We start from the raw sequence: 23318 nt of genomic DNA, 5'->3' as shown, positions 1-23318 counted from the left end.
GCATGGAAACTAGAAATGACCTGAGCGAGGGGAAGAAATTCAATAGAGAAGGGTAGGTAAAGCAGGAAGTCTTTTTGTTTCTTTCTTTCTTTTTTTTTTTTTTTGGTTTTTTGAGGTAGGGTCTCACTCTGGTCCAGGCTGACCTGGAATTAACTGTCATCTCAGGGTGGCCTTGAACTCATGGCAATCCTCCTACCTCTGCCTCCCGAGTGCTGGGATTAAAGGCGTGCGCCACCACGCCCAGCTTCTTTTTGTTTTTTGAGGTAGGGTCTTGCTCTAGCTCAGGCTGACCTGGAATTTACTATGTAGTCTCAGGGTGGCCTCAAACTCACAGCAATCCTCTCTCAGCCTCCCGAGTGCTGGGATTAAAGGCGTGCACCCCAAGAGCTCAGAGCTTTTTATTTATTTGAGAGAGAGGGGCAGGCAGATAGATAGAATGGATATGCCACGGTCTCTAGCCAATTTAGATGAACTCCAGATGCATGTGCCACCTTGTGCATCTGGCTTATGTGAGTCCTGGGGAATTGAAACCTGGGTCCTTAGGGCTTTGCAGGCAAGCGCCTTTAATGTCTAAGCCATCCCTCTCTCCAGCCCAAGGCAGGCGATCTGAAGTGATGTGAAAGAGGCAACACTGAGGAAAGGGAAGTGAAAGCAGCAGAAGGCAGGGAGATGGGGCAGAGGGCTACAAAGCTAGCTGGGGCTGGAGAAATGGCTCATCAATTAAAGGCACGTGCTTGCAAAGCCTGACAGCCTGGGGGTTCAATTCCCCAGTACCCACATAAAGCCAGATGCACAAAGTAACACGTGTCTGGAGTTTATTTGCAGTGGGGGAGGCGTTGATGTGCTCATTTCTCCTCTCTCTTCTCCCTTTCTACTTACAAATAAAAAATATATTTTTTTAAAGTGCTGGGTGTAGTGGTGTACACCTTTAATTCCAACACTTGAAAGGCAAAGTTAAGAGGATCACTGTGAGTTGGAGGTCAGCCTGAGACTACACAGTGAAATTCCAGTTGGCCTGGGCTAGAGCAAGACCCTACCTTGAAGGAAAAAAAGAAAAAGAAAAAGAAAGCTAGCCTGGACTATGTAAAACCCTGCCTAAAAGAAAAGCTACGGGGGTGAGAATATGGGACAGGACAAAGGTCTATGCACAGGAGTGTCTCGGGAAACAGGGAAAAGGAATACCTGCACACGGCCTTCCTCCAACCTCTGTCATGATCAAAGCATGGGCATCAATAGCTGTTGCAGGCATCAGGGAAGTCAGAGTCTAATGATCAGGCCACCAATGCCTAAACCCACTAATCAATCCCAGCATCACAAGCAGTCAATCCAGAGTCACTTGCACTCTTGTAAAGACATCCACGGTGGGAAAATCCAGCACAGCAAACACAAGGCAGATCTATGAATCCTCTCTACAAGCAAGGCACAGCTGGGCATGGTGAACATGCTTGTTAGCAGCTGAGGATGTCAGATGTAAGCAGAGGAACAATTCTGTATTATTTTAATTTTATTGTTGAATGACAGAGAGAGAGAAAGAGGCAGAAAGAGCACGTGAGGGCAGAGAGAGCACCAGGGCCTTGCAGCCACCGCTAACGCGCTCTCGTCGCATGTTCCCCTCGTGGTGCAAGTGCGACACTGCGTGCTCGCGACACTACATCTGGCTACTTGGGACTTGGAAGTTAAAACATGCATTCTTAGACGACACAGGCCAGTGCCTTAACCACTAAGCCATCTCTCCAGCCCTATTTTTATTTTATTTTAAATTACATATTTGAGAGAGGGAGAGAGAGAGAGAGAGAATGAGTGGGCATGCCAGGACCTCCAGGCGCTGCATATGTACTCCATACACATGCACCACCTGTGTACCTGGCTTGCCTGGGTCCTGGAGAATTGAACCTGGATCCTTAGGCTTTGCAGGCAAGCACTTTAATTGCTAAGCCATCTCTCCAAACAACACAGCTAAGCATGGTGGTAAAAGCATTTGGGAGGCAGAAGCAGGAGAACTACCATGAGTTCAATGCCAGCATGGTCTTATATATCAAGACCCTGTTCCATCAAAAAAGAAATTGTCGGGCTGGAGAGATGGCTTAGCGGTTAAGCGCTTGCCTGTGAAGCCTAAGGACCCCGGTTCGAGGCTCGGTTCCCCAGGTCCCACGTTAGCCAGATGCACAAGGGGGCGCATGCACCTGGAGTTCGTTTGCAGAGGCTGGAAGCCCTGGCGCGCCCATTCTCTCTTTCTCCCTCTATCTGTCTTTCTCTCTGTGTGTGTCGCTCTCAAATAAATAGAAAATTTAAAAAAAAAAAAAAAAAAGAAATTGTCTTCTTGGAGTGATAATGGTATTGCAATTTTTCTTCTGTTGTTGGTTTTCTGAGGTAGACCCAGGCTGACTTGGAATTCACTATGTAGTCTCAGGGTGGCCTCAAACTCACTGTGATCCTCCTAACCTCTGCCTCTCAAGTGCTGGGATTAAAGGCGTGCACCACCATGCCTGGCTCTTGGTACTGTGATTTTAAGATGGGAGTAAGTGTACTTTCTTTCAGGTAAAAATTACAAAAGCAATGTATATGGAAGGGTACAGACAGAATAGTCTTGGCCAATTTATATAATCTTCATTATTACTATGAAATCTATTTTGCCTCTGTTTGTAAATTTCAATCATTAAAAAAAAAAGTACGGTGGGCTGGGGAGATGGTTCAATGCGTAAAATACTTGCTTACAAAGCCTGCTGTCAGGGTTCAATTCCCCAGTACTCATGTAAAGCCAGATATACACAGTAGTACATGCAACTGGAATTCCTTTGCAGTGGCAAGAGGCCCTGCCACACCCATTGCCTTTCTCAAACAAATAAACACACACACAGAGCACACGTGTGCAAGCGAGCATGGTGCCTACCTTTATCTTCAAATTCCTTTACAACATCATGCATTCTGTCTTGATAGAAGGATTCTCCTCTCTCTATTAAAGTGATGTCCAGTGCATCATAGATTTTATTGAACTCTAGGGGAAAAAAGAAAGCAAATAAAAATTTAAACAAAAGGGAAACACATCTACCATTCAAGAAGTTTAATTACAACATTCAGAAGGAAATCAATTACATTAGAAAATTATGAACAGTATACTCATTATATACATGCTGCTGCCATTGGGAAAATAATATGGCAAAATTCACATAAAAATTTTAGGGTTTGGGCTAGAGAGATGGCTTAGTGGTTAAGGCACATGCCTGTGAAACCCAAGGACCTAGGTTTAATTCTCCAGGTCCCATGTAAACCAGATGCACATGGTTGCACAGGTGTCTGGAGTTTTTTTGCAGTGGCTAGAGGCCCTGGCACACCTATTCTTATTCTCTTTCTCTTCCTGTCTCTAATAAATAAATAAAAATACATTTAAAAAAAAGAAAATAGAAAACAAATAAATATTTCTAAAAAATTCTAGGGTTTAAGATTTAACTCAATGGTGGCCCACACCTTTAATCCCAGCACTTGGGAGGCCTAGGTAGGGTTGCTGTGAGTTTGAGGCCAACCTGAGACAAGGAAAAAACAAAAAAAACCAAAAAAACAAAAAGATGGGCTGGAGAGATGGCTTTGCAGTTAAGCGCTTGCCTGTGAAGCCTGAGGACCCTGGTTCGAGGCTTGATTCCCCAGGTGCCATGTTAGCCAGATGCACAAGAGGGCACATGTGTCTGGAGTTCGTCTGCAGTGGCTGGAGTCCCTGGTGCGCCCATTCTCTATCTGCCTCTCTCTCTCTCTGTCACTGTCAAATAAATAAAAATGAACAAAAAATTTTTTTTTTAATTAAAAAAAAAAGATGTAACTCAGTGGTACAGCATATGCTTAGAATGTGTGAGGCTGAATCAAATTAAATCTCTGGCACTCTCCTACTTACTCCAAAAGATCATTAGCATCAGTATTAATGTTATTCTTGCCTACGTATCCTTTAAAAAAAAAAAAAAAACAAGAACTTCATGTAAAGCTTTTTTCTTTTTAGTTTTTTGAGGTAGGGTCAATTCATAAAAGAAAAAATGTAAGCAAGGGGGCGCAGATGGAGTTCAGCAGTAGCACTTGAGGCTCTGGGCTCCTTCCCCAGCACGACAGAGGAAACGTCAATAAGTCGTACACGTACTTCAGTTGGCAGAGTGCTTACCCAGCACTCAGAAAACCCTGGTTCAATCCCCAACACAGCACAAGCTTGGCATGGGATGGTGCACACTGAAAATCCCTGCACTCATGAGGGGACAAGAACATAAGCAAAACCAGAACCCCAAATCCCCAAACCAAACTAAATAACAAAGACTGAAGATCAGTGCTGAGTAAGGGCTCACGCACACTGCATGCACAGTGGTGCTGGGTTAGTGGAGCTCAGCTCACCTTGGCGGGAGACATCACAGATAAGCTTCCATGCTTGGATAATATCGGGGGTTTTACTCTGAAGCAGAACCACACACTGGTATGCTCGCTTCTTAAATTCCTCCTCAGTATCAAATCTCTTCTTAGATTCCTGTTTCAAAAAGGTCTATAAGAGCCAATCCTACATTTCCAATAGCTTACTCATTGCTAAGTACACACACACAGAAAGGGGAGAGTCAAAAAGCCAGAATAAGTACTTTTCTTCAACAGTCAAGTTTGTTCTAAAACAGGGGGAAAGTTCCCAAGCTGAGCATGCTAGTTATTTACCTACAATACTAGCACGTGGGATGTGGAAGCAGGAGGATCAGGCGTTCAGGTACAAATGGAACAGTACTGGCAATATATACAATTCTCTCTATTTTGCCTATGTTTGCAAATTTCAATCATAAAAAACCTTAAAAGTGTGGTGGGCTGGGGGGATGGTTCAAGTAAGTAAACTCTGTGAAATGGCTTTTATCTGCAACATCATTACAGCCAGGCCAGTGCATGCGAAAAGCTTCACCACGGGCGTTAAGCTCAACAATGGTGCAAACACAATCTTCAGATTTTTACCAGCTTTGATGTAATGCTCTTTCATTACAAAGTAACTACAAATTCTGCTCAGAACTTCATAATGAAAATAGATAATGGTGAATGACAGACACACAAAAACATGTACAGATGGAACCAACCTTATAAAAGGCCTGTAGATCCCCAATAGGAGGTGAAACTGTCAGATAATCTGGGAATTTATCTTGCAAGTGAGCGATGAGCATGCCAAACTGAGTGCCCCAGTCTCCCACGTGGTTTATCCTAATGGCAACCAGAGAACATGGGATAAGCTTTAAAATGAAAAGATGTTAAATGAAATCCCATTACAAGCCACCGGGCATGTCAGGACACCACACTTACTAATGGCTGGTTATGTGGTTGTCTCCTCAACCTGACTGCTAACTGTTGGGGTGAAGCCTTTGTCTCTTACACACATCCCTGCATCGTTCATAGTACCAGTCTGCAGAGAATGGGCACCTAGGATTTGCTGCATGAATAAACTTTATCAGTGGACTATTATAAACTATGTCCTGGGTAGCTAATTAGGACAAAGACAGATGAGTTAATGTTAGCCTCACAACTTTGTGAAAATTTAACTTTCAGCCAATTATTTCAGAATACTTTAGAGAAATGGTTCCTAAATAGACAATAGACAAATTCTGTCAATAGACAGAATTCTTCGTTCTCTACTTTTCTTAAAGACCAAACCCCAGGTTGTATCTGGATGACAAACCTTGTTCAGTACAGCTTCCCTTACTTGCCTAGTTCCCTAGCAGCTGCTACAGTAATCTTTCACTAGACCTCAATACTCTACTAGTTAGAACAAAATCCCAATTCCTACCATGGCCTACAAGACCCAACATAATCTATTTCCTGCCTAGACCTCCCTGAATAGCAGAAGATATGCCCTTGATATATGGGAGGCTCTCAAGAAATATGGATGAAACAAAAGGAGACTAACCCTTACTTTCACTGGAGAGTCTAGAGTTATAAACACTTCATAGAGGAGGAGTGCAGGACATAGTTTTGAAAGCTTGCAGGGTGACTGCTCATAAAAGCAAAACTAAGCTTATGAACTAGGGTCAAAGGCTCTTCTCAAGTAAGATGTTTCATCTTCTTAGGAACTTTCAAAAGCAAAACAAGAGTACACACCTTAGCACATCATATCCTGCAAATTCAAAGAGGCGAGACATACTCTCTCCTATGATCGTTGACCTAAGGTGGCCCACATGCATCTCTTTAGCTATGTTAGGAGAGGAGAAGTCAACTATGACCTGAAATACAAAAAAAAAAAAAATTTTTTTTTAAATTTTATACATTTCTTTTCTAAATGTGTAGCCCAGACTGGCCTCAAACTCCTGATCCTCCTGCCTCCACCACCACCTCTTCAGCAATATCTTACTGGTGTGTGCCACCCAACTGGCTCTTTTCACTTTTTAATTCTGTGTGTGTGTGTGTGTATTTTTGTTTTTGGAGGTAGGGTCTCACTCTAGCTCAGGCTGACCTGGAATTCACTATGTAGTCTCAGGATGCCTTGAACTCCTACTTCTGCCTCCCAAGTGCATGTGCCACCACAACCAGCTGTATGTTTTAATATTTTATTTATTTATTTGAGAGGGAGAGGGGAAAGAAACAGAGGGAGGGAGAGATAATGGGCACTCCAGGGTCTCCAGCCACTGCAAAAAAATTCCAGATGCATGTGCCACTTTGTACTTACGTGGCTTATGTGGGTTCTAGGGAATCAAATCTGGGTCCTCAGGCTTCACAGATGAGCACCTTAACCATTAAGTCATTTCTCTCTCTCTTTTGTTGTTGTTGCAGGGTCACACTCTAGCCCAGGATAACATGGAATTCACTCAGACTCCTCCCTCCCAAGTGCTGGGATTCAAGGCATGTGCCACTTGCCAGCTCCAGAAATTTTTTTTTTTTTTAAAGGGCATATACATTTTATTCTGCTAACATTTAATAGTAAGCAAGATGATTTTCTTATGGATCTAGCCATACATTGTTAACTAAAAAAGCATCAGACTAATTTATACAAATTACTGGTGATTTCAACAATTCTTGCATAATTACCTCAGATGCCTTATGGAATGAGGTGAAAAAATTCTAAAACCTATCAGAAATACTACCTGCATATTTACACTCATGATCTCAAATACTAATTTAAGTCAGAATCATTCCCAATGACAGCTTTTCCCATACACTTCTAAAAGATGAAGATATTAATAAGAGAGGGCACATATACCTTTTTATTTTCCCCAAGGGCAGGTAGTTGCACCCCATTGACTAGGAGACTGGTCAACTGTTCCGAAACAAAATCCTTTCTCAAGTGAATATTAATAAAACCTAAAGGGATGGCAGAAAAGATATTAGTCTCCCATCTTGAATGACTGTGTACTCTCGAGGAGCTGCTTGCTCAGTGTCACTTGTGCTGGCTCCAGAATGGACTTCAACAGAACCCATCAGGATCCCGACACCATCGAGGCCTTCACTCCAGTCCTCTGGCAAGCTCCTGCCTCAGTGCTTGCTTTGAACTTCACCTTCTTCTGAAAACTTGCTACTTATCTGAAGGACCACCCACTGTCCACAAATGATCTGTCATAATAGAAACCACAGGGTCACCTTGTCAGTAACGGAGCCATTATGAATCCCCTTCTGTGGATGAAAAGCTGATCACAGAAAGGCAAAGTAACCCATCCAAGAACATACACCTGGGGTGGGAGCTGAACCTAGATGAAAACCTGAATTACTACCTGTGGTGGTTTGAATTAAAATGTCACCCTTGGTCCATGTGTTTGAACACTATTTAGTAGCGTGTTTGGAAAGGTTGTGGAACCTTTAGAAGGTGGAGCCTTGCTAGAAAAAAATGTGTCAGCAAGTGAGCCTTGAGGTTACGCTGGGCCTCCTGCATACTAAGCAAACCCTCTACAACTAAAATATGCCCCTATCCCCTTGAAATTTTTGAAGTAAGGTCTTTCTAAGTTGCTCCAAGTAGCGTAGAATTTCCCTTCTCCTATCCTCCTATCCTCCTCCCCTCCCAGCAGATGAGATCACAGGTGTGCACCACCATCGCTAAGTTTTTAATTTTTATTTGTTTTTTTTTTTTTTGCCATGGTAGAGCTCAAACCTAAGAACCTTGCAACATGCTAAACAAACTTTATCACTAAGGTACACTCCCAATCCAGTTATATAGGTTTCAATGCTGCTTGTTAAAAGAAACAAGAAGCACTCAAGCTGGGTGTGCAAGCTCACACCTGTAATTCTAGCACCCAGGAGGCTAAGGTGAGCACAAGGCCAGCCTGGTCTACAGAATGAACTCATATCAAAATGCAAACAAAACAAAACAACCTCCATCCCCTTAACAGAAACACAAAAAATTTCTCATAGCTATCCACACAGCTATTATGGAAGCCAACTAATGGGAATGAGGAGGTGACTCAGTGGGTAAAAGTGCTTGCTGCCTAGGCACAAGGTCCTGAGTTCAATCCCCAGCACCCACGCAAGAAGCCTGTTCTCCCAGCTTCACTTAGGGGAAGCGGACGCAGGACGGTCACGGGCGCTTGCTAGCCAGCTAATCTAGGCAAAGCGGTAAGCTTCACAACCAGTCAGCCTCTGGCTCAAGGTGAAGCGCCTGCGAAGACACCTAACAATGACTTCTGGCCTGCACATGCCACATGTACCCCCTCCATAAACAGGCCCAACATGTGCATGCATACTACACATACATATATTAAAAAAAAAAACCTAACATCATACCAGGACCAGCAATTTCAACTTTTTCAATGTAGTCATTGTTCGGCAGGTGTTTGGTAATGTTCTCAGCAATTTCTCTTGGATTCACTTTCTGTTCCTTCGTTTTGAGCATCTACAACATAGCATAAAACAATTCCTCTCATTACAAGTCAATTTCATCAAGTTACTTGGAAATGTATAACTGCCAAAGTGTGCAATGCTTTTTGTCCAGTCACCTGTGCGAAGTTATAGCATCAATAGTGCTGAAATGGCAAAGCCAAACATCTCCGTTTCAAAATGAATTGCATACACATCATGTCGAAGTTTTGTGTGTTCATGTGTAGCTCATGTATGTGCTCATGTCTCATGCCTGGGGAAGCCAGATGACAGCCTTCATTGTTGGCCCTTGGGCACCATCAGCCTGTTTTGAGAGAGGGCTTCTCAGTGGCATGAAACTTGCCTACCTGGGTTAGTCAGATTGGCCAACATACCCCAGGATCCACCTGTCTCCACCTCCCTGGTGCTGGGTTTACAGTTTGCACCATGTGGTAGTTTGAATATATTCGGTTGAATATATTCAAGCTCCCAATATATTACATGATTAGTTTGTAGTTTGCATCTGCAGCCACCTGGTTGGAGGTGGTGTCACTGGGTGGGTCTTAGGGTCCAGCCCTAAGGTGTGGTGGTGGGTTTGAAATTCCAACCTAAAGCTATACAAAGTTCCTAGTTCCACCTTGAGTTCCTGAAGTGTGCTGTGTGGCTTTAGGCTGTTGGCTTTTCTGTCTGTCTCTCTCCCTCTCTCTGCTTGGACCCGTGAAAGCAAGGTCAACGTCTTCTACAATTATGGAACTTCCCCTGGATCTGTAAGCTTCAATAAATATCCTTTCCTCCATAACTGTTCCTGGTGTGGAAGTTCATATCAGCACACCTGAAGCTGTTTGCTACAGACCACCATACTTTTTATTTATTTATTCATTTTTACATGGGTTTTGGGGATCAAACTCTGGTCCTCATGTTTGCAAGCAAGCACTTTATACACTGAGCAACCTTTCCAGTCCATACCTGGAACTTTCAATGAGGATATAACAAGGTTTACAGCTGTGCAGCCTGAGTCCGGTATACTAACATTTCTAATTTTCGAATCATCAAGTGTCTGATATTAAGACTTAAGACTCTTGGGCTGGAGCTGGGTGGCTGAGTGGCTATGCACCTGTTCAGCACATGTGAGGACCTTAACTTGAACCCCAGCACCATGAAACAAATGTAAATCCCACTGAGCTCATCCAGAAAGCTCAAGAGCAAACATTTCCTAATCAAAGACAGACACAAGCCAGGTGCAACAAGCCACACACACACACACAGCAGATGACATGCCTACTGAGAATGGGAAACTGCTCTGCCTGAAAATGAAATACAACTACCATGGTGGTATGTGCCTATAATCCCAGTAATACAAAAAATGAGACAGAAAGATCTCTGAGAGTTTGAGGCCAACCTTGTCCTGCATAGAGACCTTGTCTTAAAAAAAAAAAAAAAAAACAGAAAAGAAAAAAAACACAAAAATATACTACTTGTAATACGCATTCAATGGCTATGTTAATTAGTAATTTGTTAACTTTTTCTTTATTCTAGAGGGCTGCCATGTAGCCTTGGCTGGCCTGATATTTAGTATGTAGCTCAGGATGTCCTCAACTTGCAGCAATCCTCCTGCCTTAGCCCCCAGTTTATTGAGATTACAGATATAAGCTACCATACCTGGTGATAATTTGACTCTTTACTTTCCAGCAGTCACTCACCTTGATACAGCAACAAGCACCAAAACAAAACACTACTAAACATGGCCTTTAAATGTTGAAGATATAAAATTTATATAAATTCAAATTTGTGCTTTAAAAACTAAAACATTTATTACTTTTCTTAAGGGTCTCTCTTCTTCCCCCTTTCTTTTTCTTTTCTCCCCTTTTTTTCTTTTGTGGTACTGTGAAGAACCCAGGACCTTGTGTATACAAGGCAAGTTATCTATTACTGAGTTACATTCCCAGTCCCAAAGTTTTCAAACTGTGAAAAATGCTGCTAGAGATAACAATTAGCTGTGATTTATGATAAAGGTAATGACGATGGTACCCAGCAGAATCAAGTCAGGCAAGCCAGTCACAACAAAGGATCCATCACCTGAGAAATACCCATGGCACTGTTACATTGATAGTCCCCAAATCTGGGCTGCTGACTTGGCGTCACTATGAGAGGAGGATTGTCCAGGTCTGGATACGCAGCCTTAATGGCACAGCCGAAGACCTCCTGCAGGCGGCTGTTGATGTTGATCATGTTTGTAGTGGGTCTCTTCCTTTCTGCTTGAAGACTCTGCAGGAGAAGAACAGGACCGTGTCAGGGAAGTAGGACAGCACCAGACAAAACTGCCCCAGACACGATGAGAACCCTTCAGATAGTCTGAGAACTAGAAGGGAGCGTGTGGAGACATGGAATGGGGTTCTAACACATTCATGGGAAATTCTGAAGTCTTTCTACAATGGTTTCATCAGAACAGAAACTGGAAGCAAAGGGAGCACTGGATGTTCTTATCAGCTTCTCCAAAGCTCTGAGAAAAGACAGGTATAAAAATCACTCTAAATTATATCAAGCACTGGAAGTGAAAATTCAATGAACAAAAATGAAAAAGAAAAAAAAGCATCATGTTTGACCTCCTCAAGGCATGCAATGAAAGAGGACAGTGAATTTTTCACCAACCAGAAAAGCAGGGTTTGTCTTACTATAAATAACCTCTGTTAGCCATTTTCTTTTAAATAGAACATACTCATTTAAGATGGCATACAATTACTCCTTTATTGCATTTATCATCAAATTACTGTCTCCACAGCCAGACTGCAGTCAAGTATCTCACCCCTGCTTCTCTGTACTACATCCACCACCGCGTCTGCCATCTAACAGGTTAAAAAGAACACCTGTAATCCTTGCCCTCTGGAGGCTGAGGTGGGAGGATGGCTGTGAGCTTGAGGCCAGCCTGGGATACAGAGTGAGTTCCAGGACAGCCTGGACTAGGAACACTCTGCCCCCAACCCCGGACAAAAAAACAGTGAAGTGAAGGACTGCTCATTTTTCCAGGCTAGCTAGGGGTATAAAGTGGGACGTGCTCTCAAAAGGGGCGGGGGAAGCTGGGCATAGCAGCACGTGACTGTGGTCCCAACTACTTGAGAGACTGAGGTAGAAAGAATGCTTCCAGGTCAGCCTACACAAAAGTGTGAAAGCTCCTATCTAAACAGGGGATGTAGCATGTGAAAGACCCTGGGTTCAATTGCTGGTACCTCACTTCCACAGGAAAGAGAACATATGCTTTTAATAGAATGCAAATGGAAATGATGCCTCTACAGTAATCACATTTAAAAACCTTTTTGTGATGCCGGGCCTTGTGGCGCACACCTTCAATCCCAGCACTCGGGAGGCAGGGTAGGAGGATCACTGAGTGAATTCCAGGTCAGCCTGGGCTAGAGTGAGGCCCTACCTCAAACAAAACCCCCCAAAACAAAAAACAAAATCTTTTTGTGGGGTTGGGAATGAACTTAGGGCCTCATGAATGCTAGGGAACTGCTCTATACCCCAGCCCACAGTCTTATATTAGTCAAAGTATTAAAGCTAGACTGGAGGCATATGCCCGTAACCCTGTTACTTGGGGAGGCTGAAGCAGGAGGAGTACCACAGGTGCAAAGTTGGTCTGGGCTACACAGCTGAGGGTCAGGCTAACCAGACCTACAGAGCAAAATTTTTGAGATAGGTTCTGTATCCAAGATTGGTTCTTGAACTTCTGATTCTCCTGCCTTCACCTTTCAAGTGCCAGGATTACAGATGTGAACCATTATGCCTAGCCAATCTCAAGTTCATCAGTAACCGCTGACTCCTCTGTGTGATAGCTTACTCAAAAAAAAAAAAAAAAAAAAAAAAAAGCCGGGCATGGCGGTGCATTCCTTTAATTCTAGCACTCTGGAGGCAGAGGTAGGAGGATCACCTAGAGTTCGAGGCCACCCTGAAACTACATAGTGAATTCCAGGTCAGCCTGGGCTACAGTGAGATCGTACCACCAAAAACAAAACAAAACAAAACAAAACCAAATTTATTATAAATTTAATTTAATTTTTTAAATATTTTATTTGTTTGAAAGAAAGCAGTGGAGGGGGTTGAGAGAGGGAGAGAGATGGATAGATTAGGCGCACCAAGGCCTTCAGCCTTTGTAAACAAACTCCATATGCATGTGACACTTTGTGCATCTGGCTTACATGGGTCCTGAGAATCCAACCTGGGTCCTTTGGCTTTACAGGCAAGTGCCTTAACCACTAAGCCATCTCTCCAGCCCCTAATTTCTTTCTATCTTTTAAAAATTTTTATTAACATTTTCCATGATTATAAAAAAATATCCCATGGTAATACCCACCCTCCCCCCTTCTTTCTATTTTTAAAGGATGAAATACTTGTGTATATTCTTTGTGAATATAAACATATACACAGACACAAAATCCACTGTACTTGATTTCAAGCAAAATAACATTTGATTATAATTAATTCAATACCCTCCTCCTTTTATGAGACAGGGTTTCATGTAGCGCAGGCTGTCCTCAAACTTGTTAGCTAAAGGCTAGAGAGATGGCCTAGTGGTTAAAGTGCTTGCCTACAAAGCAAAGGACCTGGGTTCAATTCCTTCACTACCCACGTATGCCAGATGCACAAGGTGACACATGTGTCTGGAGTATGTTTGCAGTGGCTAGAGGCCCTGGCATGCCCGTCCTCTCCCTCTCTTTGCCTTTTTCTCTGTCTTAAATAAATAGTAAGTATATTAAAAAACAACTTGTTAGCTGAAGATGACCTTGGATTGCTCCTTAGTCATCCCGCTTCCACCTCCCAAGTGCTTTTTATTTATGATATTTTTGTTGTTTGTTTCAGAAAGCACAGGCTGGCCTCAGTCTCAGCAATCCTCCTGCTCAACTGCCGGAGTGCTAGGATCACATGTAAGGCTCCAGGTCTGGCTCTTAACACCTTGTCTTACATGTGCACGTCTTTTTCTCCCTCCAAATGGCGAGCTCCACGAGAGAAAGAGAAATCTCACCTGGCTGTAATTACATTACAATTGTAATTGCTGGCACCTGGGAGGCTGAGCTAGGAAGACTGACACAAGTTAGAGGCCAGCTGGGCTACATGGCAAGATGCTATCTCAAAAACATTCTATCTTGTTATAATCACCTACAATACAACTTGATATATGCATTCTGAAAAACCTCATATTATGCAGAAATATACCAGCTCCTGAGAAATGTAATCTATGGAAGGGGAAAGTGTGGGGGGAGGGGTATTACCATGGGATATTTTTTATAATTATGGAAAATGTTAATTAAAATTGTGAAAATAAAAAAAGAAATGTAATCTATGGGCACTGTTATAACAGCAATTTTAAAATCAATCACCTGTGGGAAAAAGACATCTGTGATACCTAACAATTACTAAGTAACTTTGAGTCTTTACAATTTTTATTTAGTTATTTACGAGAGCGGAAGATAGAAAGAGGCAGACAGAGAGAATGGGTGCACCAGGGCAAACAAACTCCAGACATATGCACTACTTTGTGCATCTGGCTTTATTGGGTACTGGGGAAATGAAACCTGCTGAGCCATCTCTCCAGACCAATAACTGTAAGTCTTTCTCTTAAGCACAGATAAAGGCAGCCCACTGGAAAGGAGTTAAAAAAAAAAAAATTGGAGCCAGAGATGGTGGCACATGCCTTTAATCCCAGCATTCTGGAGGCAGAGAGTAGAAGGATCCCCTCAAGTTTGAGACCTACCCTAAGACTACATAGTGAATTCCAGGTCTGCCTGAACTAGACTGAGACTGTACCTCAGGAAAATAAAATTTAAAAAAAAAAAAAAAAAAAAGCAGCAGCAGCAGCAGCAGCAGCAGCACTGACATTAAAGACAAAAAGGGTACAACACGCAGCAGACAGACGACCACCTGTTACATGCTCTAAGTCAGTTTGTGGCCCCAGAGAAGTCAGGGGAGGGCAGTAGAGCATCTTTTTTGTGGCTTTTCTCTTCGGTTGTGTTGTGTGATACAGTCAGAGCATTATGAGGCAAACTATTTGGGAACCAATGCACTTTTCTCATTTGACTATTCTATTTATCCATGGAAGCTTCCTTTTAGATTTCTTCTACTGCCTTTGGCACAGAACAGGTATTTAATAACACTTTAAAAATCTTTTATTTACTTGACAGAGAGAGAGAGAAATGCAGACAGAGTGAGAGAGAATGGGTGCACCAAAGCCTTTAGCCGCTGCAAACGAACTCCAAAAGCATGAGCTACCTTGTGCATCTGGCTTATGTGGGGTCCTGGAAAATTGAACCTGGGTCCTTTGAATTTGCAGGCAAGCGCCTTAACTGCTAAGCCATCCCTCCAGCTCTTTTAACACTTTTGATTTAAGACAAATACAAGTACAGGCATGGTGGTGCACACCTTTAACTCCAGAACTTGGGAGGCAAAGGTAGGAAGATTGCTGTGAGTTTGAAACCAGCCTGGGAATACAGTGAGTTCCAGGTCAGTCTGGGCTAGAGTGAGACCCTACCTTAAAAAAATAATAAATAAATACAACAAGGAGTTCAGAATACTGCTTCAGGATTTATACTAAATTAAATGAATATATTACAAATGATATAAGCAAAGAATGAGTGAGATTCTTTAGGGAAGATTCCAAAAAAACATTTTGTGACATGCTATCTCAAGCCCAGCAGATCCCAAACAGGTAACAAAAGTCTTCATGGGAGTGGAGCAGGGAGTCTAGGGTGAGTAAATTGAGCCAGCTTTAGAAGGAACCTGCCTGATAGTGACACACATGGAATTATGGGAATGAGGAAATACTCTGGGATATGTCATCAGCAAACTTGCAAATCAGGATAAAAAGCTGAAGCGCTCTCTCTGTTATTAACAAGACTGCTGGATCACAAGGCTGTTAAAACCTAGGCCAGGTGGCACACGCCTGTAATTCAGCACTTAGGAGACAGAGGTAGAAGGATCACTCCCACTTCGAGATAAGCCTGATCTATACAGTCTCAAGCCAGCCAGGACCACATACCCAGGTTCAATTCTCCAGGTCCCATGTAAGCCAGGTGCACTAGGTGGTACATGTGTCTGGAGTTCATTTGCAGTGGCTAGAAGCCCTAGAGCACCCATTTTCTCTCTATTAAATAAAAATTTTAAAAATACTTAAAAAAAAAAAAAAAAACCAGCTTGGGAGGCAGAGGTACAAGATTGCTGTGAGTTCAAGACCTGAGACTACTGAGTGAATTCCAGGCCAGCCTGAGCTACAGTGAGACTCTACCTCAAAACAAATAAAAACAAAACCCAAAACAGTTGCTCTAAGTTGGTAATTTTATAATACTCATATGTTGATAATTTTTAAATGTTTTAGAGCTCAGTGTGGTGGTGCACACCTTTAACCCCAGGACTAGGGAGGCAGAGGTAGGAGGATTGCTGAGTTTGAGGCCATCCTGAGATAACATAGTGAATTCCAAGTCAGCCTGAGCTAGAGTGAAACACTGCTTTGAAAAAGAAATTAAAAAAATATTTCTTTTAGTCTGTTCCTGAGTTTCAGTCCCCCAAACAAGACAAAAGTAGTATTTCCTTTATGATGATGATACTGGTAATGATTTTACAACAAAAATAAGTCAGATTTTTGTTTTCTGAAGCACATGCTGTGGCTGTTGCATTCATGATCTCCTAGTGACCGTGGCTAACTGCACAGTACTGGATCCATCATGGAGGACAGACAAACAAAAACCAGCAACATCACTGGGTCTAGTTGGAAAGAAGGTCAGTGGAAGGGACAAGACAGCAGGAGGGGATTATGACCAAAATATATTATATACATGAATGAAAACTGTAATCAATTAGTTTTTTTTTTTTAAGCACAGGCACAAGCTGTTAAAAGACATGAAGACATGGGAGCTGGAGAGATGCCTCAGCGGTTGAAGGTGCTTGCTTGCAAAGCCTGACAACCATTACCCAAGTAAAGCCAGATGAACAAAGTGGCACGGGCGTCTGGGGTTTGTTTGCAATAGCCAGTGGCCCTGGAGTGCTCATTTTCTCTCTCCTTGAAAATGAATAAAAATGTAAGGGGAGAGGGGGGAGAAATGAAGGCACATCTAAACCGTCCTTAAATCTTTCTTTACAGAAGCTAATAGTAGTATGATGAAACACTTGAAAGGGCTTTGGAGCAACAGGACACCACCAACTTTTCCACTGTGAGTGCCAACTGATCTAGCCCTAAGTTGTCTAATGCCGGGAAACAGTTTTCCGGACTTTTCAAATTCTGCAATGTACACTTTCAGAGTCTTTAGTAAAAAACTTTTTTTTTTTTAAGTTTTTTTTTTTTTTTAATTTATTTGAGAGCGACAGACAGAGAGAGAAAGACAGAGGGAGAGAGAGAATGGACGCGCCAGGGCTTCCAGCCTCTGCAAACGAACTCCAGACGCGTGCGCCCCCTTGTGCATCTGGCTAACGTGGGACCTGGGGAACCGAGCCTCGAACCGGGGTCCTTAGGCTTCACAGGCAAGCGCTTAACCGCTAAACCATCTCTCCAGCCCAAAAACTTTTTTTTTTTTTTTAAATACTCAGGGTACTCACCTTCCGAAGAATATTCAGCCGATACTTTAATTTTAAATTTTCCTCTCGTAACTTCTCCAAGTTTGGAGAGGCTTCTAAATACCCGCAGTTCTTCAACCGGTCGATCTCAGCAGTCAGGGCCTTGATCTCGTTTTCCTATAAAAAGGTAAGACACTTTCTTTCATCCCAGTGCCAGTAAACACCTCTATGATGTGATAAAGTGCCCCGTCAGCTTGCTTCCTCATTTCCCTTCTCCAAAGTATATGCACAGGTGTGAGTGGAGACTCCCCGCCCCCCCTCAGTTGTCAGGTTTGTTTTTTCCCCAAGAGACTCTTGCTAACATCAGCGATTATCCTTGATAAAACTGTGTGCATGTGGGCTAGGAAAGATGGCTAGATATGAAACGTTAAGAACTAATGGGAGCGGGTGTGGTGGTGCACGCCTTTAATCCTAGCCCTCAAGTGGCAGGAGGAGGAGGAGAATCACCATGAGTTCGAGGCCACCCTGAGACTACACAGTGAATCCTAGGTCAGCCTGAGCTAGAGTGACACCTTACCTCGAAAAACAAAACAGAAACAACAGAAATTCAGTACTTGTCTAGTACGAGAACATCCCAGGGTTACACCCCTAAGTGTGACCAAGGCAAACAAACTACCAACTCCATCTTTTGTCCTGTTCAATATAGCTCAAGTTTCTGTCCCCCCCCTTTTTTTTTGGTCTTTTCTGGGGCTAAGCAATTTTCCCTTTTCCCACCTCCCACCCCCGCTCACTTCGAGGGTCCCATGCCATAAACATGGGCTCACCGCAACTAAACGCTTATGCACGTACGGAATCATCCGGTACCCGGGGGCCGTGACAGGCACGACGCAGCCGTCCCAGCGGAGAGCGCAGCGAGCAAGGAAGGGCTTCCCGCTTCGCTCCTCCCCACCCGGGCACCCGTGGCCGCGGACCTGGCTCCACTTTCCCCTTCCCGGGCTGTCACTTTCAAGGCTCTCCCGGGCGACCAACCGAGCCGACCGGGGCTGATCCGGGCGCGGCGCGCCCTCCACCCGCAGAGCCCCCCGAGGAGACCCCACGTGTGCCCGGGGGGCGAGGCCGGGGTCTCGCCGGGCTGCAGTGCCCAGGCCCGCCCGCTTCTCTCGGAGACCCACGTCTCCAGCAGCCGGGGAAGGATGGGCGGCTCCTCTCCCGGGAGCATGTGCGCGCCCGAGCGGCGCAGGCCCGGGGGCCGGGAGCCCGCCGCGCGCATCCCGGGAGAACCACCCCCCACTACCCTCCCCCGTGACCCGCGCCCAGTGCCGCTCCCCGGCCGCCCGCCCTGCGAGCCCTTCCCGGGGGACGAACCTGCTGCAGCAGCCGCGCCGAGCACTGAGCCACCAGCCCGTCCATCCTCCCGGCAGCGCCTCACACGCCAAGTGGCCGGAAGCGGAAGTAGCTCCCTGCGAACGCCGAGTCGGAAACTCCCCCCCCCGAGTCTCCGTGGTCTGCAGCTGTTCCTCTGCTGCCCCCTGGCGGGATCCAGGCGACATTGCGAGGAGAACCCGCGAGGGGCCATGGAGCCAGCCCAGCGTGGACTGGGTTTATAAAAGGGGTTTGGGTGGAAAGGGTTAGGGTGGTGGGAGGGAATTATGATCATGGTATGTTGTCTTCATTTATCGAAATTGTCGATAAAAAGTTTTTGTTTTTTTTTTTTTAAAGTAGCCAGGCGTGGAGGCATACGTCTTTAATCCCAGAACTCGGGAGGCAGAGGTAGGAGGATGGCAGTGAGTTCGAGGCCACCCTGTGACTACAAAGGTGAGCCTGGGCTACAGTGAGACCCTACCTCGAAAACTAAAAGTTTAAAAAAGTGATGAAGAGGAACCTTAGGGGGGCCAGAGTGGTGGGAAGGGATTATGATCATGGTATATTGTCTATATTTATGGCAATTGTCAGTGAAAAGGTTTTTTTTTGTTTTTTGTTTTTGTTTTTTACATAAGGAAAGGTTTATTTTGGTTCAGATGTTTCTGTCCAAGTTGGTTGGTTGTGTGGCTTTTGGGCCTGTGGTAGCATAGGACATAATGGTGGGAGAGTGATGGGACAAAGTGTTTCTCCAATGGAGGCCAGTAAGCAAAAAGAGACAGGGAGGCATTAGGGTTCCACAAGCCCTTTCTTTCTTTCTTTTTTTTAATTTTTAAATTTTTATTAACATTTTCCATGATTATAAAAAAATATCCCATGGTAATTCCCTCCCAGTGAAAAGTTTTTAAAAAGTGATGGAGGGGGAATTTGGGAAGGGACTGGGAGGGAATTATGGTCATGGCATATTGTATTTATGGAACTTGTCAGTAAAAAAAATTTTAAGACAGGCTTGGTAGCCCACACCTTTAATCCCAGCACTCTCGCTCTCTCTCTCTGTCAGCCTCTTTCCCTCGCTCACTCTCTCAAATAAATAAATAATTAAAAAATAGTCTCTAACATCAGGAAATTGTCACTGTGCCTCTCTCTTGAAACCAAAATCAAATTGTAGTCCATCCACTCAGTGGTCTAGGTTGTTTCAAAAGAGAACGATGAGACTTAAAATGCCTTATTGAGAAAAGGCCAGGTTCATGACAGCATTTGTTATGCATATTTAAGTGGAAAAAAAGAATATAAATAAGATTATAAATGCATTCCCCTCTGGAAGGACATAGAAGAAACTGAATATAGCATGTAAATTAGTCAAGGTTCTCTATAAGAATAAATAGAATAAATATGTATTATAAAGAGTTTTTTGTTTGTTTGTTTTAGTTTGGCTTACATATGATCTGGGAAGTCTGACAATAGCTGTCACAGGATAGAAAGTCGGAGAACCCAGTATGCGTGCCCAGCAAGTACTCTGTTATGATGCTACACCTGCATCTTATTTCACAGATGCTTGAGCCCAGGTCTCAGCCTGGCCTTGAACTGGTGGTGATCCTCTTGCCTCAGCCTCCCAGTGCTAAGATCACAGGTGTGCACCACCATGCCTGGTTTATTTCCTTTGAATTTCTCTCCAGGAAAACATCCAAATGTGCTGGTGACTGGCCAGTGAACCATTCACAGAACCTTCAGTTCCATGGCTGGAAAAGGGTCACCTGCCTTCTACAGAGGTAGTCCAGTTCTTCTCATCAACCTCTGTCCATAAGCAATCCTGAGAGGCTCTTCTAGAAGAGTTGTTCCACGCGACCTTTCTTCCAGAGGAAGGCAGCTAGCGAGCTACTTCACAGAAGCTGTGGCAGTGGGGTGTGAGGGGCTGACCCTCCTCAGGAGTGCCAGACAGACATTGGTGTAGCGGAGAGAAGAAATTCTACTGCATCACATTCACGACTTTTATTGTGTGTGTGTGTAGGGTATGTGTTTGGTATGGTGTATGATGTACAATGTATGCACATGTATCTGCAGATGTGTATACTCTTCTGCATGTATGTGGAAACCAGAGAAGGCTGGGTGTCTGCTGCAGTTAGCTTCTTGTTGCTGGATGTGGTGATTTGATTCAGGTGTCCCCATAAACTCAGGTGTTCTGAATGCTAGGTTCCCAGCTGATGGGAGACTCGGGAATTAACGCCTCCTGGAGAGAGTGTATTGTTGGGGGCGGGCTTATGGGCATAATAGCCAGCTTTCCCTTGCCAGTGTTTGGCACACTCTCTTGTTCCTGTTGTCCTCCTGATGTTGGCCAGGGGGTGATGTCCACCCTCTGCTCATGCCATTGTGGAGCTTCCCCTTGAGCCTGTAAGCCAAAATAAACCTCTTTTTACCCCACGAGCTTCTCTTGGTTGGGTGATTTCTACCAGCAATGTGAACCTGACTGCAACACTGGACAAACATTTGCTCAGAAGCAGCTTATGGGAGGAAAGGGTTCATTTCAGGTTCAACTCCAGGGGAACAGCATGAACGGTGGAAGAAGCTGACTCACTTCCATAGTTCCAAGCAGAGAAAAATTACCAACAGCCAGCACCGCAAAGCAGCCAGTGCTCAACGTGCTCTCTTCACACATTAGGGCTGGACTCAAAATCTGCCCCCAAACACAACTTAAGGTTGGACTCAAGATTTACCCCTAATGACACCACCTCCAGCCAGGCTGCTGGAGACTCAAATTATTCACTTGAATACCTTCAAACAGCTCAGGGGGTTGGGGGTTTAGCTCAGTGGATGAGAGCTTGCCTAGCAAGTGCAAGGTCCTGGGTTTGGTCCTCAGAACTGGGGGGTGGGGGTGGGGGACCTCAGGCTATGAGGGCCATACATTCACATTCAAACTACCAGGGTCCTTCCTTTCCCACTCACCCACTTGTTTCCTTTCTTTCTTATTTATTTATTTATTTGAGAGCGACAGACACAGAGAGAAAGACAGATAGAGGGAGAGAGAGAGAATGGGCGCGCCAGGGCTTCCAGCCTCTGCAAACGAACTCCAGACGCGTGCACCCCCTTGTGCATCTGGCTAACGTGGGACCTGGGGAACTGAGCCTCGAACCGGGATCCTTAGGCTTCACAGGCAAGCACTTAACCGCTACACCATCTCTCCAGCCCCACTTATTTCCTTTCTTGACCGTCTCTCCCTCAGCCTGAAGTTTCTGCCCATTAGCATGTGCCAGCCATTCTGTCTCCATCTGTCATGGATGGCATTACAGACATGCATGGGCACACCCAGCTCTTCACATGGATTCTGAGGAGTTAAACCCAAGTCATAGTCTCCAGCTCAGAAGGGCCTCCTGCCTAAGCGGTGAGTGCTTTTAACCACTGAGCTGTCTCCCCAGTCTCTCTTTCAAATTTATTTTTATATCTTTATTTGCAAGCAGAAACAGGAGAGAGATAGAGAGAATGAGTGCACCAGAGCCTCCAGCCACTGCAAATGAACTCCAAATTTATGTCTCGTTGTACATCTATCTGGTTTTATGTGGATACTGGAGAATCACACCTGGGTTGTTAAGATTTTTCAGGCAAGTTCCTTAATGCCTGAACCCTCTCTCTAGCCTCCTTTTAATGTATGTATGTATGTATGTATGTATGTATGGTGGGTGCACATGTGCTGTGTATGTGTGAGTGCAGGCATGCATGCATGCACATGTTTTCAGAGAAGAACTTTGAGCTCGTTCCTGGCTATTTTACCTCAGTTAAGGCAGGATTTTTCTCTATCTTGATCTCCCTCTGCTATTGTTACTCTTTGCTGCACTTGCCATGAACTTCCAGGAAATTCTGCTGTCTCCACGTCCTATTTCACCAGTCAAGTCAGCATGTTGGGATTACAGACCATCACCACTGTACTCGAGGTCTGGGGACTGAAGTCGGGTGCACTGGCTTGAGTGGCGAGCGCTTTATCCACTGTGCCCTCTTTTTTTTTTTTTAAATAGATGTCTATTTTTTTTTTTTTAATTTGACAGCAACAGACAGAGAGAGAGAAAGAGACAGAGAGAGAGTGAGAGAATGGGCACGCCAGGGCTTCCAGCCACTGCAAACGAACTCCAGACGCATGCGGCCCCTTGTGCATCTGGCTAACGTGGGTCCTGGGGAATTGAGCCTCAAACCAGGGTCCCTAGGCTTCATGGGCATGTGCTTAACCACTAAGCCATCTCTCCAGTGGATTCTGGGGAATCGAACCTGGGTCCTTACACTTTGTAGGCAAGTGCCTTACCTGCAAAACTCTCTCTCCAGCCCTCTTAAAAATATTTTTATGTGCTTGCTTCGGCAGCACATATACTAAAATTGGAACGATATAGAGAAGATTAGCATGGCCCCTGCACAAAAATGATACACAAATTTGTGAAGCGTTTCATATTTTATTTTATTTATTTATTTTTTTTGGTTTTTTGAGGTAGGGTCTCACTCTGGCTCAGGCTGACCTGGAATTCACTATGTAGTCTCCGGGTGGCCTTGAACTCTCGGAGATCCTCCTACCTCTGCCTCCCGAGTGCTGGGATTAAAGGTGTGCGCCACCACGCCTGGCTCGCGTTTCATATTTAAAAAAAAAGAAAAGAAAAAGAAAAGCCGGGCGTGGTGGCGCACACCTT

At 44.3% G+C, this 23318-nt stretch overlaps 1 protein-coding gene and 1 non-coding gene across 2 annotated transcripts in view; one reads left to right on the top strand and one right to left on the bottom strand.

The window, feature by feature from the left end:
* Positions 1 to 18799, bottom strand: part of Rars1 (arginyl-tRNA synthetase 1) — a 30617-nt gene extending 11818 nt beyond the window's left edge. The window contains exons 1-9 of the mRNA XM_004661035.2: positions 18664 to 18799; positions 17341 to 17475; positions 10843 to 11031; positions 8695 to 8803; positions 7184 to 7284; positions 6088 to 6209; positions 5076 to 5196; positions 4366 to 4495; positions 2891 to 2995 (exon numbers count right to left, since the gene is read on the bottom strand). Coding sequence (XP_004661092.1) covers positions 2891 to 2995; positions 4366 to 4495; positions 5076 to 5196; positions 6088 to 6209; positions 7184 to 7284; positions 8695 to 8803; positions 10843 to 11031; positions 17341 to 17475; positions 18664 to 18708 — 1057 coding nt within the window. The 5' untranslated portion in view covers positions 18709 to 18799. The remainder of the gene's footprint in view (positions 1 to 2890; positions 2996 to 4365; positions 4496 to 5075; positions 5197 to 6087; positions 6210 to 7183; positions 7285 to 8694; positions 8804 to 10842; positions 11032 to 17340; positions 17476 to 18663) is intronic.
* Positions 18800 to 22983: 4184 nt separating this feature from the next.
* On the top strand, positions 22984 to 23090 carry LOC123461816. The gene has a single exon (XR_006637881.1). It is a non-coding gene; the product is annotated as a U6 spliceosomal RNA (small nuclear RNA).
* The last annotated feature ends 228 nt before the right edge of the window (positions 23091 to 23318 follow it).

This window comes from Jaculus jaculus, chromosome 6 (genome assembly GCF_020740685.1).
Source record: "Jaculus jaculus isolate mJacJac1 chromosome 6, mJacJac1.mat.Y.cur, whole genome shotgun sequence".
Taxonomy (NCBI): Eukaryota; Metazoa; Chordata; class Mammalia; order Rodentia; family Dipodidae; genus Jaculus; species Jaculus jaculus.
Note: the sequence above shows the minus strand (reverse complement) of the source record. Positions and strands in the feature narration are given on the sequence as shown.